We start from the raw sequence: 13,800 nt of genomic DNA on the forward strand, positions 1-13,800 counted from the left end.
ATATTAAAAGTTGTGTGAATGTGCACACTGGCGAATTCGCCGAAGTCCAGTGCGTGCATACCTCGGAGGGCCCACACACCGAATGCTCAGATGACTACTGAGTTTGACTCATAAATATCATCTCATCTCTCACACTACCCTCACATACACATAGCTGAAGCGGAATCTATGCTCAGATGACTACTGAGGTTGACTCACAAATATCATCTCTTCTCTCACGCTACCCTCGCACAATCACAGCTGAAGCGGAATCTATGCTCAGATGACTACTGAGGTTGACTCATAAATATCATCTCATCTCTCACACTACCCTCAAACACACCCAGCTGAAACGGAATTTATGCTCAGATGTCCACTGAGGTTGACGCATACATATCATCTCATTTCTCACACTACCCTCGCACAATCACAGCTGAAGCGGAATCTATGCTTCCACTACCCTCAAACATACACAGCTGAAACGGAATCTATGCTCAGATGTCCACTGAGGTTGACGCATACATATCATCTCATCTCTCACACTACCCTCAAACACACACAGCTGAAACGGAATCTATGCTCAAATGTCCACTGAGGTTGACTCATACATATCATCTCATCTCTCACACTACCTTCGCACACACACAGCTGAAACGGAATCTATGCTTCCACTACTCTCAAACACACACAGCTGAAACGGAGTCTATGATCAGATGACTACTGAGATTGACTCGTAAATATCATCCCATTTCTCACACTACACTCACACACTCACAGCTGAAACGGAATCTGAGCATGGCCGAGAAAGACAACCAGATTCTCAACAACGAGGTCGACAAACTGATGTCTGGGCGCAATGCGCTGCGCTCAACACTTATCGCAAAGGACAATCTGATCGATCGACTCACAGATGAGGTAGGTGCAATGGGGTAGCCCCGTGGACAGCGTTATTGGGTAGCCCTGTAAACAGGGGTTTAAAGTAGTCCTGTGGACAGGGGTTTAGAGTAGCCCTGTGGATAGGGTTTAAGGGTAGCCTTGTGGACAGAGCATTGAGGTAGCCCTGTGGACAGGATTTTGGGACTGGCTGACCTGTCCCATACCACGTGTACACAATTGCGCGCAAGTCCACTGCTCGTCTGTGCTCGTGAGTGACGGCGCGTGAACAACCGATACTTTTAGGATTTAGGGCAAGTCCACTGCTCGTCTGTGCTCGTGAGTGACGGCGTTAGCGTGAACACCCGATACTTTTAGAGTTTAGGGCAAGTTCACTACTCGTCTGTGCTAGTGAGTGACGGCGTTAGCGTGAAAACCTGATGCTTGTCCCTCCCTGTTGTACGGTTGCTCTTACGCTTGTTGGTGCCTCTTCTTTTAACAGACTTTGCTTAACAGATACAATGTGCGTGGGGTTTCGGTTGTGTGTACTCTGCCGATCGCTCACCTTTCCTGGCAAGAGACTCGTTGCCAGTTTTTATTATTATCAGCCATGCTTCTGTGTATACCATGCCTTTTACATTTGCTTTTGCATTCGCTTCTTCGTTTGCATTTGCTTTTGCTTTTGCATTCGCTTCTTCTTTTGCATTCGCTTCATTAATGTACCATGGCACTTACAATACTTTCTGCCCACACGCACGCTATCAGGTCATGACCCTACGCGCGGCAGCAGAGACTGCGGAGGTGAACTACAAGTCACTGGAGGAGGACAACAGGAGGATTAACCAACAGAATGAGGTACATACAATACAATACAGCGCAACACAACACAACACGGTCGGGTGGAACTTTGATACAGCACTCAATACAAACCCTAGTACTTTTATACCTTATCACAAACCTTAATACTTCGTTGCCTATCGGGTCTGTTGGAGCCACTCGTGCTACTACCAATACTGACCACATCATACACCCGGCAAGGCAATCCCAAACATATCAGCCGGACACGAACCAACTCAACTCAACTCAGCTCAGCTCAGCTCAGCAGCTCATCTCATCTCATCTCATCTTAACTTATCTCACCCATGTCCCACGACTCCTATCGCCCGTCCGTTCACCCACATACAGCGTGCGAGGCGACAGGAGCAAGCACTGACAGAGATGGAACAGCAGTCAGCTGCGGTGCAAGACGCGGCGGAAGAGAAGGCACGGCTGGCCACGGCACAGCTAGAGCTCACACAGATGCTTCTCAAGACAGCGTATGTACACGGCATACTAGAAGTGGAGCGTGCGAGTATGCACCCTACGGCGCTCATGGGGGCATGTACCTCTACCTCGGGTCATAGTTGTGTATTGTATTGTGGCCTAGACTGTAGTGTGTGTTGTGTGTGGAAGAATCCTTCTCTCGACAATCGAGCCCTGAGCGCCATTGGGTTTGCCAATCATCGCACACGCAAACACAGCTCACTTGGTGACCGTCTCCAATGCGTCCTATTCATGTCTATTGTGTCTGATTGTACGTATTCTTTCTGTCACAGACATCGACCCACAATACGAGCGCGGGTTCTCGTTATAGGCGTGTGTGCGATCTGAGTCACCCTCATGTGTGCGTGGGGTGTGTTTGTATATCTATTCAAGTTAATCTCTATTTATTTTATCTTGGGGTGTGTTTGTATATCTATTCTACTTAATCTCTATTTATTTAATCTTGGGGTGTGTTTGTATATCTATTCTAGTTAATCTCTGTTTAATTAATCACGCCTCTATTCACTCGACCACTGTGCAAGTGTGTGTTAGTGGCAACGGCGTGAGCTCACGACACCGTTCTGTGCGTGTAGGGGGCCTGTTGCCGCATAGTATGTGCAAATATTCATACTATCATCCACAGAGCAGATTCGCACTTGGAAGCACGCGAGTGTATATCACAAAGGACGTGCACCCTACAAAGATTAGTGGGCCAGTGTGCACCTGCACCAAAGATTAATGGGCCCTTGTTCACCTCACCAAAGATTAATGAGCCCTTGTGCACCTCACCAAGGATTAGTGGGCCAGTGTGCACCTTCATCAAAGATTAATGGGCCCATGTGCACCTTCTCTGGTGTGCCGGAATGTGCACGCGTAGTCTGGAGTGCGGGAGTGTGCACGCCTAGTCTATGTATTGACGATTAACATCAGGTTCTGGTTGCTCTGCTACGAAACGAACCATGCGTATAATTTGTACATACATCAATATATAGTAGGCTATAGTATGAAATATAAGTATATATATATAGGCTATGATTACGACATCAACATATAGTGTGCTATAGTAGGAAATACATATACATATATATCGGCTATGATTGTGTATCCTTATCTTCCGCGTGTTCGCTTCTAACCCGATGGCTCGCGCACACACACACACACAGCAATGCGACCATAGACGAGCGGATGAAAGAGATCGCCCAACTGAGTCAGAGGTGAGGGTGCAGGGGGCTGTACGAGTGTACGCCGGAGGGTTGGTTGTTGTGCTTGGGTTTTGTTCATGAATGTGTGGGTAGGCTGAGTGCTGTTGCATGCTTGGCTCCAGCGACGGCTGGTCCGTTTGAGCGTTTCTTGTGCCCTATCTCTCCGCCTGAGACTGCTATTCGGTACCTACAAGTCCCTCGTACATGTGCCTATCTCTCCTTCCTGGCTATCTCTATTCTCCCCCATCACATGTTAGTACACCCCACTGCCACGCAGAAGGTCTGTGGTACCCATATTGCATTGTTAAACCGAACTGTTCCTGAAGCGACTGGTTACTGTGTGATTGGATGGGTTTCACTTCTCATGCGTCTGATACATATCTGGTACATACCACTCGTGCCATAATTTGGGTTTGCATCATACACACGGGAGTTGATGATGATAGTCATGTGAGTTGCTTTACGCAGTATAAAACCCCGAACCGCATACACCAGCATTGGCTCCTGTCGGACCGGTCCTGTTTCGGGGACAATCCTTGCTACCAGGGCACACATGCAGCAGCGTGCTACAGGACGATTGCTCATGTTTTTGACCCGTCCCTTATGGATCCCTTGCAGTCTGTCGGATATGAGCAACGATTTCCGCAAACAGACCGACGCACACCATCAGAAATACACCGAAGTTCGGGCACTCGAAATGGAAAACGCCGATTTGCAACGCGCCAATCGTGCGTTGATGGACCGGTTGAGGACACAGGAGCACTTGCATGAGACAGAGGTATGCACAAGTCATACACAGGGTCATACTGCAAAGGACATACGTCTGTTTATACATTTGTAGGGCATTTTCAGTGGGTGCAGGTCTGTTTATACATTTGTAGCACATTCTCAGTGGGTGCAGGTCTGTTTATACATTTGTAGCACACTCACAGGGCATGCGCATGGGGACTACTGTGAGGCACCAAACTCATGGTGTACAGTGTACACCTTATGTGGCGCTAAGACGGGGTGTATGTACGGTTGTATCACTGGAACTTCTTTCAGCAAAGCAACCTGTCTCTGCGTGTCTGTCTCTGTCTCTGTTTTAGGGTGTGGGTGTGATTGTGGGTGTAGGTGTGTGGGTGTTTGTAATCCCTGTGTTCGGTTTGTCATTGTATATTCCACTGATGAACTCAATCATCCATCATAGCATGCACAATACAAACGTACTCCTGCAGCACGCATCGTATTTACAGCCGCATACACTTCTCCAATACGGTACAATACCAATGCAAGCACACATCCTACTACATCCCACCATATACACTCAACCACCACTATCTGAACACTTCTTCATTACGGGACAATACCAATGCAAGCACACATCCTACTACATCCCACCATATACACTCAACCACCACTATCTGAACACTTCTTCATTACGGGACAATACCAATGCAAGCACACATCCTACTACATCCCACCCAGAACACCAGTAGGCTGATAGCCTGCACAACCACTAACAAACACACAGGGCGCCAATGATACCGAATCCACCCGACAGCACGTACAGAGAGAAGCTCTGTTGACTCGCAGGCTGGCGGAGGCCCAGGAAGAAATCAACAACTTACGATTGCAGGTATATGCACGTTTACGCTGGGGCACGGGAAGCTGATTTGGATTTATACCTGAATGCGTTAAACTTTATAAGGTTTAAGCTTTCTAACGTACGATGCAATGCCAGGCTAGGCTATGTATGCATGGTGTATACGTACTGTGTGCCGTTTATATGTGCTGGCTTGGCGCTGGCCCTTTGCCAAGTGGGTCGATACAATAATTCTGTTCACACCGAAACACGCTGTAGAGCACACGGATGGCTTTGTGGCTAGCATACCCCTGCGTCGCCGTACGTGTACAGCGGCTTTGTATACCACACATACGACATGAGCTCGGCCTTCCAACGCACATATCGTCTGTGCCATCAGAGAGCTTGCGTTTGATATATGCGCACTTGTACATATTGTCTGTGCCATCAGAGAGCTTGCGTTTGATATATGCGCACTTGTACATATCGTCTGTGCCATCAGAGAGCTTGCGTTTGATACAGGCGCACTTGTACATATCGTCTGTGCCATCAGAGAGCTTGCGTTTGATACATGCGCACTTGTACATATCGTCTGTGCCATCAGAGAGCTTGCGTTTGATACAGGCGCACTTGTTACCAGCTAACTTATGGCATACAGGCCTTGATATTACCTTTACTGCGATCCGATGGACCCTGCACTCTTTATCATCTGTATGTTGGGCTGTAATTTCTATTCTGAATAGAACCTGTTGTTTGCCGGATCCTCAAACGACTATAATAGATTGCATACCATGTACTTGCCAGTGATTGTGTGGGTATCCGCTGATACGCTTTTGCTTTTCATCTTGTCCTTCGCATTTCCGCAGGCGACTCGAGCGGCCAGAAGGATGTCACCCACCACCACGCACAGCAAAACACACACACAGCAGTCTACCTACACCATCAACACAGACGCCCCAGCCAATGGATCCCCATACACACACGTGACGGAATCAAAGATGCACCTGAACATTGAGCCACCCCGGACTATGCACCCCATACCAAACTATCAGGACAGGACTATGCACCCCAAACCAAATTATCAGGACAGGACTATGCATCCCAAGCCAAACTATCAGGACAGGGCATCCGCATCTATCTCCAGGGCTTTACACCGGAAGGAGAGTACAGTAAAGGTGGCCCGGGGCTACAGTCCATCGCCTACGAACGACCGAAACACAGTGAACGACGGGACCTATCAGCGTGACACGGGAGATGTGGTGCAGGGGGACAGGCAGGCGCGCACTATAACACACACTCCACGGAATAGACCACCATACGAACACGTACACGAGCACGCACACGAACACGAACACGCAGTGTACAGGCCGAAGGTACACGGACTAGATGAGGTTCATACAGACAGGTGGGCACCGGTACACACACCGCCACCGGCAGAGGCCAAGGCGCACACATGGACGAGAGAGAGCCAGGCGGAGGGGCGCAGGGACGCGCAGGCGTATGGCACCCATCCGCGAACAAACGGACACGCCCCCGGTCCACAAAGAGAGGGGCAGGGGCAGGGAGAGACACATGGGGGCGAACACAGGAATTCGCGTATCGACACACAGGCCCAGGGCAACTACGGCAGGTACGCGTACACCCACTCCCAGGAAAACGGACCCGGCCCCAAAAATCAGCCCAGGGCCTATCCGAGGCCTGCGTCCGCCACATATCTCACTGATGGGCGGGGGTGCAGCGTGGATGAGGAGGCAGATGAGATCTACTCCTTACCTACAGATACCAGATACCTATCTACGGATGCGGCACACGCACGTGTGCACATCCCCTCGGAATACCAGCACCCACGGGGACAGGAGGGCATCGAGCATCACTCAGTGTCGGAGCCTGCGTCGCCCCTGAGACAACTGCGCGAATTGCGGATCGAGGATATGTGTATGTGACCTGGTGGTGGTTGCCATGGAAACAGGGCAGTGCAATGTAGATACCGGTTGTGTGGTGGTTTGGGCTTTGGGTTGGGTTGTTTGGGCAATTGCAGGGTTTGCAGGGCTTTGTTCAATACCACCGACCAACTGGACCTTAGATACAGAGTTTTGGTGTTCCGTTGTGTAGAGGATCGGGTCGCTTGAACTGTTTCCGTTTGTTGTCTGCAATGGTATCCCTTGACGTAGTTACAGCACCCCATATCTTGTAGTGAATTCACATACAAGTTTTGCCACTATAGACACCCGGGCCCACTTTCCCTCATCTCATTTCTCACCATACAATTGCTTGTACTGAAGGAATGGTTTTTCTGCTGTGTGTACACCCATACAATGCGCATGTCTGACTCATATCTTTGTTTCTCTGCTCCTACCCCATCCAGCTCAAATGTCGGCCAACGGTGACTTCAATGAACAAACAATCAACACAACATTCAGCTCCGACGGACAAAATGGGACCTACACCGCAGACATGAGACAAGGCCGCCCACGTCGACATAGCAGGACAGAAGTAGCGGGTATGTGCAATATACACAGGTGGCAACAAGTGCACACACCGATTCACGGCTGTTCAATGAACAAGCGTGACTGTATGCACACAGACCTGAACGCAGCCATTGGTACTGCAGTCTAGCTATATCCGGGGTCAACACGCTTTCTCACCTTATGCATAATATATCTATGATAATATGGGCCTTGCCGGATGTCTATCATCCTATATATACTATATCTGCAATGATATGGGCCTTTTCGAGTGTCTTTCTCACCCTATACATAATATATCTGTAATAATGTGGGCCTTTTCAAGTGCTGCTTTATTTGCATATAGGTGTAGGTACAATATCTCACAGGTCAGTATCGTAAGACCGAGTCACCAAATACGTATGTGTATATATCACGGTATAGTGCAGACACACACTCAACTTATGATTTATGCGACCCGATCCGAATTTTAAGATAATCTGTTGATACCTATCAACATCTGTACTATATGTTGTGCATCATACTCGAGCAAGATCCCTTGTCTACCCATTCGCATGTACGTTACATCCGTATTCAACGTTGCATCCGTATCCATACGTTGCCGCCAACTATCGTCACACCTCTGATGTTAGTATCGTCCATACACATGCATAACTATCCAGCAACCGGCACGTTACGTATACGTTCTGTTCATATGTTGTGCTCTTCTCTCTCGCACGTCGCAGCTCACTCGTGGGACGACAGGGGATCGGCCGAGGGCAGCGAGCATGTGTGGGATGTTGTGGATGTGAGTGCCATGGACCACGGAGACGATATCAACACCTCCAGCGCACGCGTGGAACAGATGGGAAATATAATAGATAGGCATATAGCTGTGCTCAAGGACAAGTTCCAGCAGAAACTAGACAGCCAGAGATGAGTGTGGGCTTATTCTCTCATATGACGGAATAATGGGGCCGAGCAGGAGGAGTATAGTCACTTCGGCGGCACACGAGAAGAAAGCGAATGGTATCACAGGCGCAGTGCATGCATGACTGGAAGTGAGGATGTTGGTAATTAGACATAGCACAGCTTACAGTTGTGGTTCGCGAAGGGAAATGCTTCATGATACACGGTAGAATTCAAGCAGACATATATATCTCATGTAGCTGAGATGTGTATGCAGGTATACGGATGCATATATAAACATTTGCACATACATATGTGTGTGCAAATGTGCATTCGTACGTATTTGTATTAGTATGTATGTGTATGGACTCGTTTATAAACATTTGCACGTATACATGTGTGTACACACGCGCATTCGTACGTATGTATATGTGTGTTCATGTATACGGACTCAAATAAATATATATATAAGCATTTATATATATATATATATACATATACATTTGCAATGTGCATGTGTGTACAAATGTACATCTGTGCATATGTATCTGTGTATTCATCTATGCATGATGCACGTGAAATATATAAGGTTTCATGAAGACGTATCCTAGTTTAGTGCGAATGAATAGCGAGCGCGCGGTGGAGAACGATACATTAGTTGATGGAAGATATTAATAAAACTCGGTTTTTCTGATGAGCTGTGGTTTTTATAGCGGTCGACGCTGGATGATGGGTCGTCACGACATACCTACCTCAGATACAGGGAGATTCTTAAATGCAATGATGTACTGCAAAAAAAACCCACCAAATAAAACCCTGTTAAAAAATACAGTGGCGTCGTCCATACGGTCTCCCAGAGTATCTGGCAGTACTATCCTTGCCAGTGCGCATTGGGTGCCTCTGGGGGGATGTTCAGTTTGGTTGAAGCATTCAAGCAGGTACATGAAACATAAACCAACATGCGATGTGTGTCAGTGGTGGTGTCTGGTTGTTTGGTGAGCGACGGGAGTGTATGGAGGGCCACCCCTTATCACTATAACGGACACTTACATGACATGCATCCGAACACATGTATAAACGCAGATACCCTGCTATGTAAAAAGACAAGCGTACACAACTAGACTCACCGGCAACATATATATAATCGAATACCCTGCTGCTCTGGTAAAAGCATAAGCCCAAATACACGCAGACGAAAACTCAAGAGCACGACACACCACTCAAAACGTTACCAACGGACGACACACAACGCATTATCAGAACACGAACGTTGTTGCACCTGTCCCGCTGCTGATAAACCCAATGCTCTGTGCAGTGTTGGGTTTCGACACTCAACTATAATAACCAGACCATGCACACCTAACCAAACCATGCACACCTGCTGACAATAAACTGGCGATAACACTACATGTATACTCGACTGACCCAACAGGAATGCGTTTTGAAGAAGTAGAATAAATGTGGAAAGGGTATGTAGGTGTGGAGTATATTAAGCAAGAGTATTACGTTTTGAAGAGAAGAAATGTGGAAAGGGGGTGTAGGTATTGAAGTATGAAGCAAGAGAAATACGTTTTGAAGAAGAAATGTATAGGTGGTGTGTAGGTATCGTAGTATAAAGCAAGAGTAATACGTTTTGAAGAAGAAATGTATAAGTGGTGTAGGTATCGTAGTATAAAGCAAGAGAAATTCGTTTTTAAGTAGAAAACATGTGAAGACGGTGCGTAGGTATCCTAGTATAAATCAAGAGTAGTACGTTTTGAAGTAGGATTCATGTGAAGACGGTGTATAGGTATAGTAGTATAAAGCAAAAGTAATGCATCTTGAAGAATAAGAACTGTGGTAAGGGTGTGTAGGTATCGTAGTATAAAGCAAGAGTGATACGTTTTGAAGTAGGAAACATGTGAAGGCGGTGTGTAGGTATTGTAGTATAAAGCAAGAGAAATACGTTTTGAAGAAGAAGAAATGTATAGGTGGTATATAGGTATCGTAGCATGAAGCAAGAGTAAAACTAGCCACACTAGCGCATATACTACATATTATACGCCCATTTACTATACCCTCTATTGCCTACCTACTTACTATACCCTCTATTGCCTGCCTACATACTATACCCTCTATTGCTTGCCTACATACCCCCCACTAAACAGTACTGAACAGTACCAAGCTGCTCACACACGCAGGTTAAATACATTTATTGATTTTGGGACAGGTTTTGTGATGTTCCTAAACAGTGCACAAAGCCCCCACGCCTTGCACCCGTGCCCTCGGCCGAGGACTTCCATGCACCCGTACTCTCGACCGAGGACTTCGACACCACACACGTAACAGTGCCGTTGTCAACTATATATATCCCTACTTGGACGACCGCATGGTTCTACGTCGAATATAATATCGACTGTCCTATGGTAAGTGTAATGTCCGATTGTTCGTAGAATGACCTACTGTATGTATATTATCCTATTGTATGTACGTATAATGACCTATTGTACGTGTATCCCATGGTACGTATAATGTCCTATAGTACGTATAAATTGTCCCATGGTACGTATAATGTCCTATAGTACGTATAAATTGTCCCATTGTACGTATAATGACCTATTGTACGTATATCCCATGGTACGTATATTGTCCTATAGTACGTATAAATTGTCCTATTGTAGGTGTAATGTCCTATTGTATGTATAAAGCCTGGAGGGACTTCCAAGCTCACGCTTTCGGTGATAAATTGCCCTGTTGTACGTATAAGCTTCTATGGTACGTCTACTCTCCTAATACACGTATAACGTCCTTTTTTGTAAGCATACTGTCCTATTACACGCCCTTGTACGCCCGTATATCTGAATACCATGCACCTCTAAAACGTGAGCAGGGTGCCCATCTCCTGGGCCGTAAGCCCGGCCGACGGGTCCATGTTGTTGTACAGGCGGTGTTGTGAACCACCCGGCACGGTTCGCTGATGCGACGGGATATTATACGACGCATGGTGTGTGTTTAAAAACGCCTTATCGTACAGATCCTTTGGATAAGCCGGTTGAGGCTCCACCGTGTTGGAGCTCACCACCTCACAGGACGGCTGCACACTCCAGGGGAAGGGATCGTCCAATGGCAGGAAGATGGCGACCATGCAAAGAGGGATGTCGTGTCTCCCACGTACTGCCGTAAGCGAGCAACGTGTGCGTAGGAGCGACCCGTCCTTGCGCGTAAGCCTGACCCGGCTTACCATGCAGCGGATGTTGCCCTCTCCGCCCTGTTGGGGGATACAGCACTTGACTATAAAGTCCACCACTTCGTAATCGGGTATGAGCTCGTACACACGCTTCTTGATGAGAAGCTCCTCTCGCCTGTACCCCAGGATGTCGCCTATGTCGTCTGTCACCAGCACCAGCTGACCAGACCGACGCCATATCATAGCCGGCAATCCCAGCAGCATGAAGTACTTGCGTAGAGAAACTACCTGCCGCTCGAATATGTGGTTCAACTCGAGCATATCCGCATGCTTACACAGAGTGAGGCGTTCTAGGAAACGCTCGCGTATGGGCGTCACAGCCTCTTCTAACCGCTCCAGCTCTGCGTCGGACACCCGTCCCTTCAGATACGTATGTAAGTCGTACGAGCCTTCGTAGTACTTCAGCACCTTGGTCATGCACAGCGCAAACACATGCGGGTCCAAATTGCCCTCGCGCTCCATGGTCTTCTTGAGGCCCTCAATAACATTGAGTGTGTTGTAGTTGAATCGGTGCCAGTACTTGCTGGTAGTAGTCTGGATACGCTTATCCAGTTGTTTCACAATGGCCTGTACAGCTTTGTCTGAGTCGAACTTTTTTATCGCCTTGTTACTCGTGTCATCATCCCCGCCAACACCAAACACCGTCTGGTTACTATCTTCACAACCAAAGACATCCGGAAGCTCAGAGAAAGCCCCTAGATAGTCCAGGCTAATCTTCGTTTGATCGAGATTCTCAAATCCATCCGTAGCTACAACACCATCGTATATGTTATTCGACCGCATGTATCTCGAACCCACTTGCTCACTGTCCCCTAGAACAGACACGCCTATACGTGAAGGAGGAACCGCGTTTGGCCTGGGCTCAAGAAGGCCTTCTTTAGCACGAGTTGATCGAAACTCTGCGTGGAATGTGCGTATCTGTGCTCGTAGTTTGTTGTAGAGAGAATGCAGATCCTCGTCTTCATCACGGCAGAGGTGGGCCACGTTTCGGTCCACGCAACGCTTACACGGACGGCTCTGATCACACATCAGATGCGAACGGTGACAGTACACGCATGCCTTGGGCACACGACGTCTCTTATCTGTAGACATTTCAGCAGCTTGAACAGACTAAAACTAGAGGAATGTCTTATTTCCACTAAAATGCGATGTCTTGATTGCTGTTATGTAAATTAGATCGACGGTCCTTTGATTACATACGATCCATTCTTCAGTAAAAATTCACTGGGTGGTTACTCAAATGAGTACTACAGCTATACGCAGCAAGTATGAAGCCGGCAGGGAGCGTGCGTGGCAAAGGCCTTCTGGTGGATAGAAGTCGCAGGTGGTACCAATGCAAAGATGTTGCATAGTATGGGCATATATATGAGTGCAGCGTGACATTGACTCAGCTGGCACATTTTTAGTATCAGATTGTTTCGCGTAAATATTTATTTTATGTATTTTTAGCACAGCAGAGGTATTTATACATTTTGAGATACATACACACAATCGTCGGTTTGCTATGCAGCTTCTTTATTTATCTGTATTATCATTGGTGGAATGGTCTACATAGGGCCATAAATTTTACTTACAAACTATACACTCAATCATTATTCATTTATGCTATTCAGAAAAATATCGAATCTAATAATATACCTTTTTGACTATTAATACAATTTATTCTATTGGCTGAAAAATCAAATTTGTGACAAAACAAGAACAGGTCGGCTAAAAATAGAATAGTTTTTGCTGATGTGCGCGGGGTTTTTTCCCCAGCCCTTTTGCTGCCGTTTCTGCCGTTCCTGAATCGTAAACAAACAATATTTGACATCTGTACCAAATAGACACAGCACAGGGGAATACGTCTGTATCCTTCGCTTTAAATTCATATACGTATATATACATACATATACATACATATACATAGCGAGGATATACCTTAGTTAGATCAGCCTTGTGGTAGCATACACGCAGTCCCTATAACAATGTCCGAACGCTATAGTTTCTCACTGACCACGTTCAGTCCTTCGGGGAAATTGGTACAGATTGAATATGCGCTTAATGCCGTGCAAGGCGGAGCCACCTCACTTGCCATAAAGGGTATGTGGCAATTCACTCTCACTGCTTTTGGATGGGTATCTCGATTCATTCAAAGATTTTTTTGTGTGTGCAGTTGTAGTTTTATGTATATATAAGTATCGGTGAGAAGTCGTACAACGAGGTGTATGTCAATATTTGTACCCACGCTAGTATATACACCTGTATGCCTAAGGAGATCACATAATTTAAATATATATGTATATATAGATTTATATATCT

At 46.8% G+C, this 13,800-nt stretch overlaps 3 protein-coding genes across 3 annotated transcripts in view; 2 read left to right on the plus strand and 1 right to left on the minus strand.

Moving 5' to 3' along the window:
- The window catches only part of SARC_08607 (hypothetical protein), a gene marked incomplete at both ends in the record, with an annotated part of 3,824 nt that extends 840 nt beyond the window's left edge, over window positions 1-2,984 (plus strand). The window contains 4 exons of the mRNA XM_014297404.1: window positions 757-894; window positions 1,618-1,707; window positions 2,038-2,168; window positions 2,798-2,984. Coding sequence (XP_014152879.1) covers window positions 757-894; window positions 1,618-1,707; window positions 2,038-2,168; window positions 2,798-2,984 — 546 coding nt within the window. The remainder of the gene's footprint in view (window positions 1-756; window positions 895-1,617; window positions 1,708-2,037; window positions 2,169-2,797) is intronic.
- Window positions 2,985-3,319: 335 nt separating this feature from the next.
- SARC_08608 (hypothetical protein) lies at window positions 3,320-8,791 on the plus strand. Its single transcript, XM_014297405.1, has 6 exons — window positions 3,320-3,368; window positions 3,975-4,134; window positions 4,870-4,974; window positions 5,787-6,855; window positions 7,286-7,420; window positions 8,111-8,791. The coding sequence occupies exons 1-6, from the start codon at window positions 3,340-3,342 to the stop codon at window positions 8,302-8,304; spliced, it is 1,692 nt and encodes a 563-aa protein (XP_014152880.1). The 5' UTR covers window positions 3,320-3,339; the 3' UTR covers window positions 8,305-8,791.
- Window positions 8,792-10,450: 1,659 nt separating this feature from the next.
- SARC_08609 (hypothetical protein) lies at window positions 10,451-12,904 on the minus strand. Its single transcript, XM_014297406.1, has 2 exons — window positions 10,869-12,904; window positions 10,451-10,753 (listed from the first exon to the last, which is right to left on the minus strand). The coding sequence occupies exon 1, from the start codon at window positions 12,589-12,591 to the stop codon at window positions 11,128-11,130; it is 1,464 nt and encodes a 487-aa protein (XP_014152881.1). The 5' UTR covers window positions 12,592-12,904; the 3' UTR covers window positions 10,451-10,753; window positions 10,869-11,127.
- Window positions 12,905-13,800: the final 896 nt, after the last annotated feature.

This window comes from Sphaeroforma arctica (assembly GCF_001186125.1).
Source record: "Sphaeroforma arctica JP610 unplaced genomic scaffold supercont1.789, whole genome shotgun sequence".
NCBI lineage: Eukaryota > Ichthyosporea > Ichthyophonida > Sphaeroforma > Sphaeroforma arctica.

Coding starts and splice junctions, on each gene's coding strand:
- SARC_08608 (XM_014297405.1), top strand. CDS start 3,340: ATGAAAGAGATCGCCCAACTGAGTCAGAG. Junction 4,135..4,869: donor AGCACTTGCATGAGACAGAG/GTATGCACAAGT, acceptor ACAAACACACAG/GGCGCCAATGATACCGAATC. Junction 6,856..7,285: donor ATTGCGGATCGAGGATATGT/GTATGTGACCTG, acceptor TACCCCATCCAG/CTCAAATGTCGGCCAACGGT.
- SARC_08609 (XM_014297406.1), bottom strand. CDS start 12,591: ATGTCTACAGATAAGAGACGTCGTGTGCCCAAGGCATGCGTGTACTGT.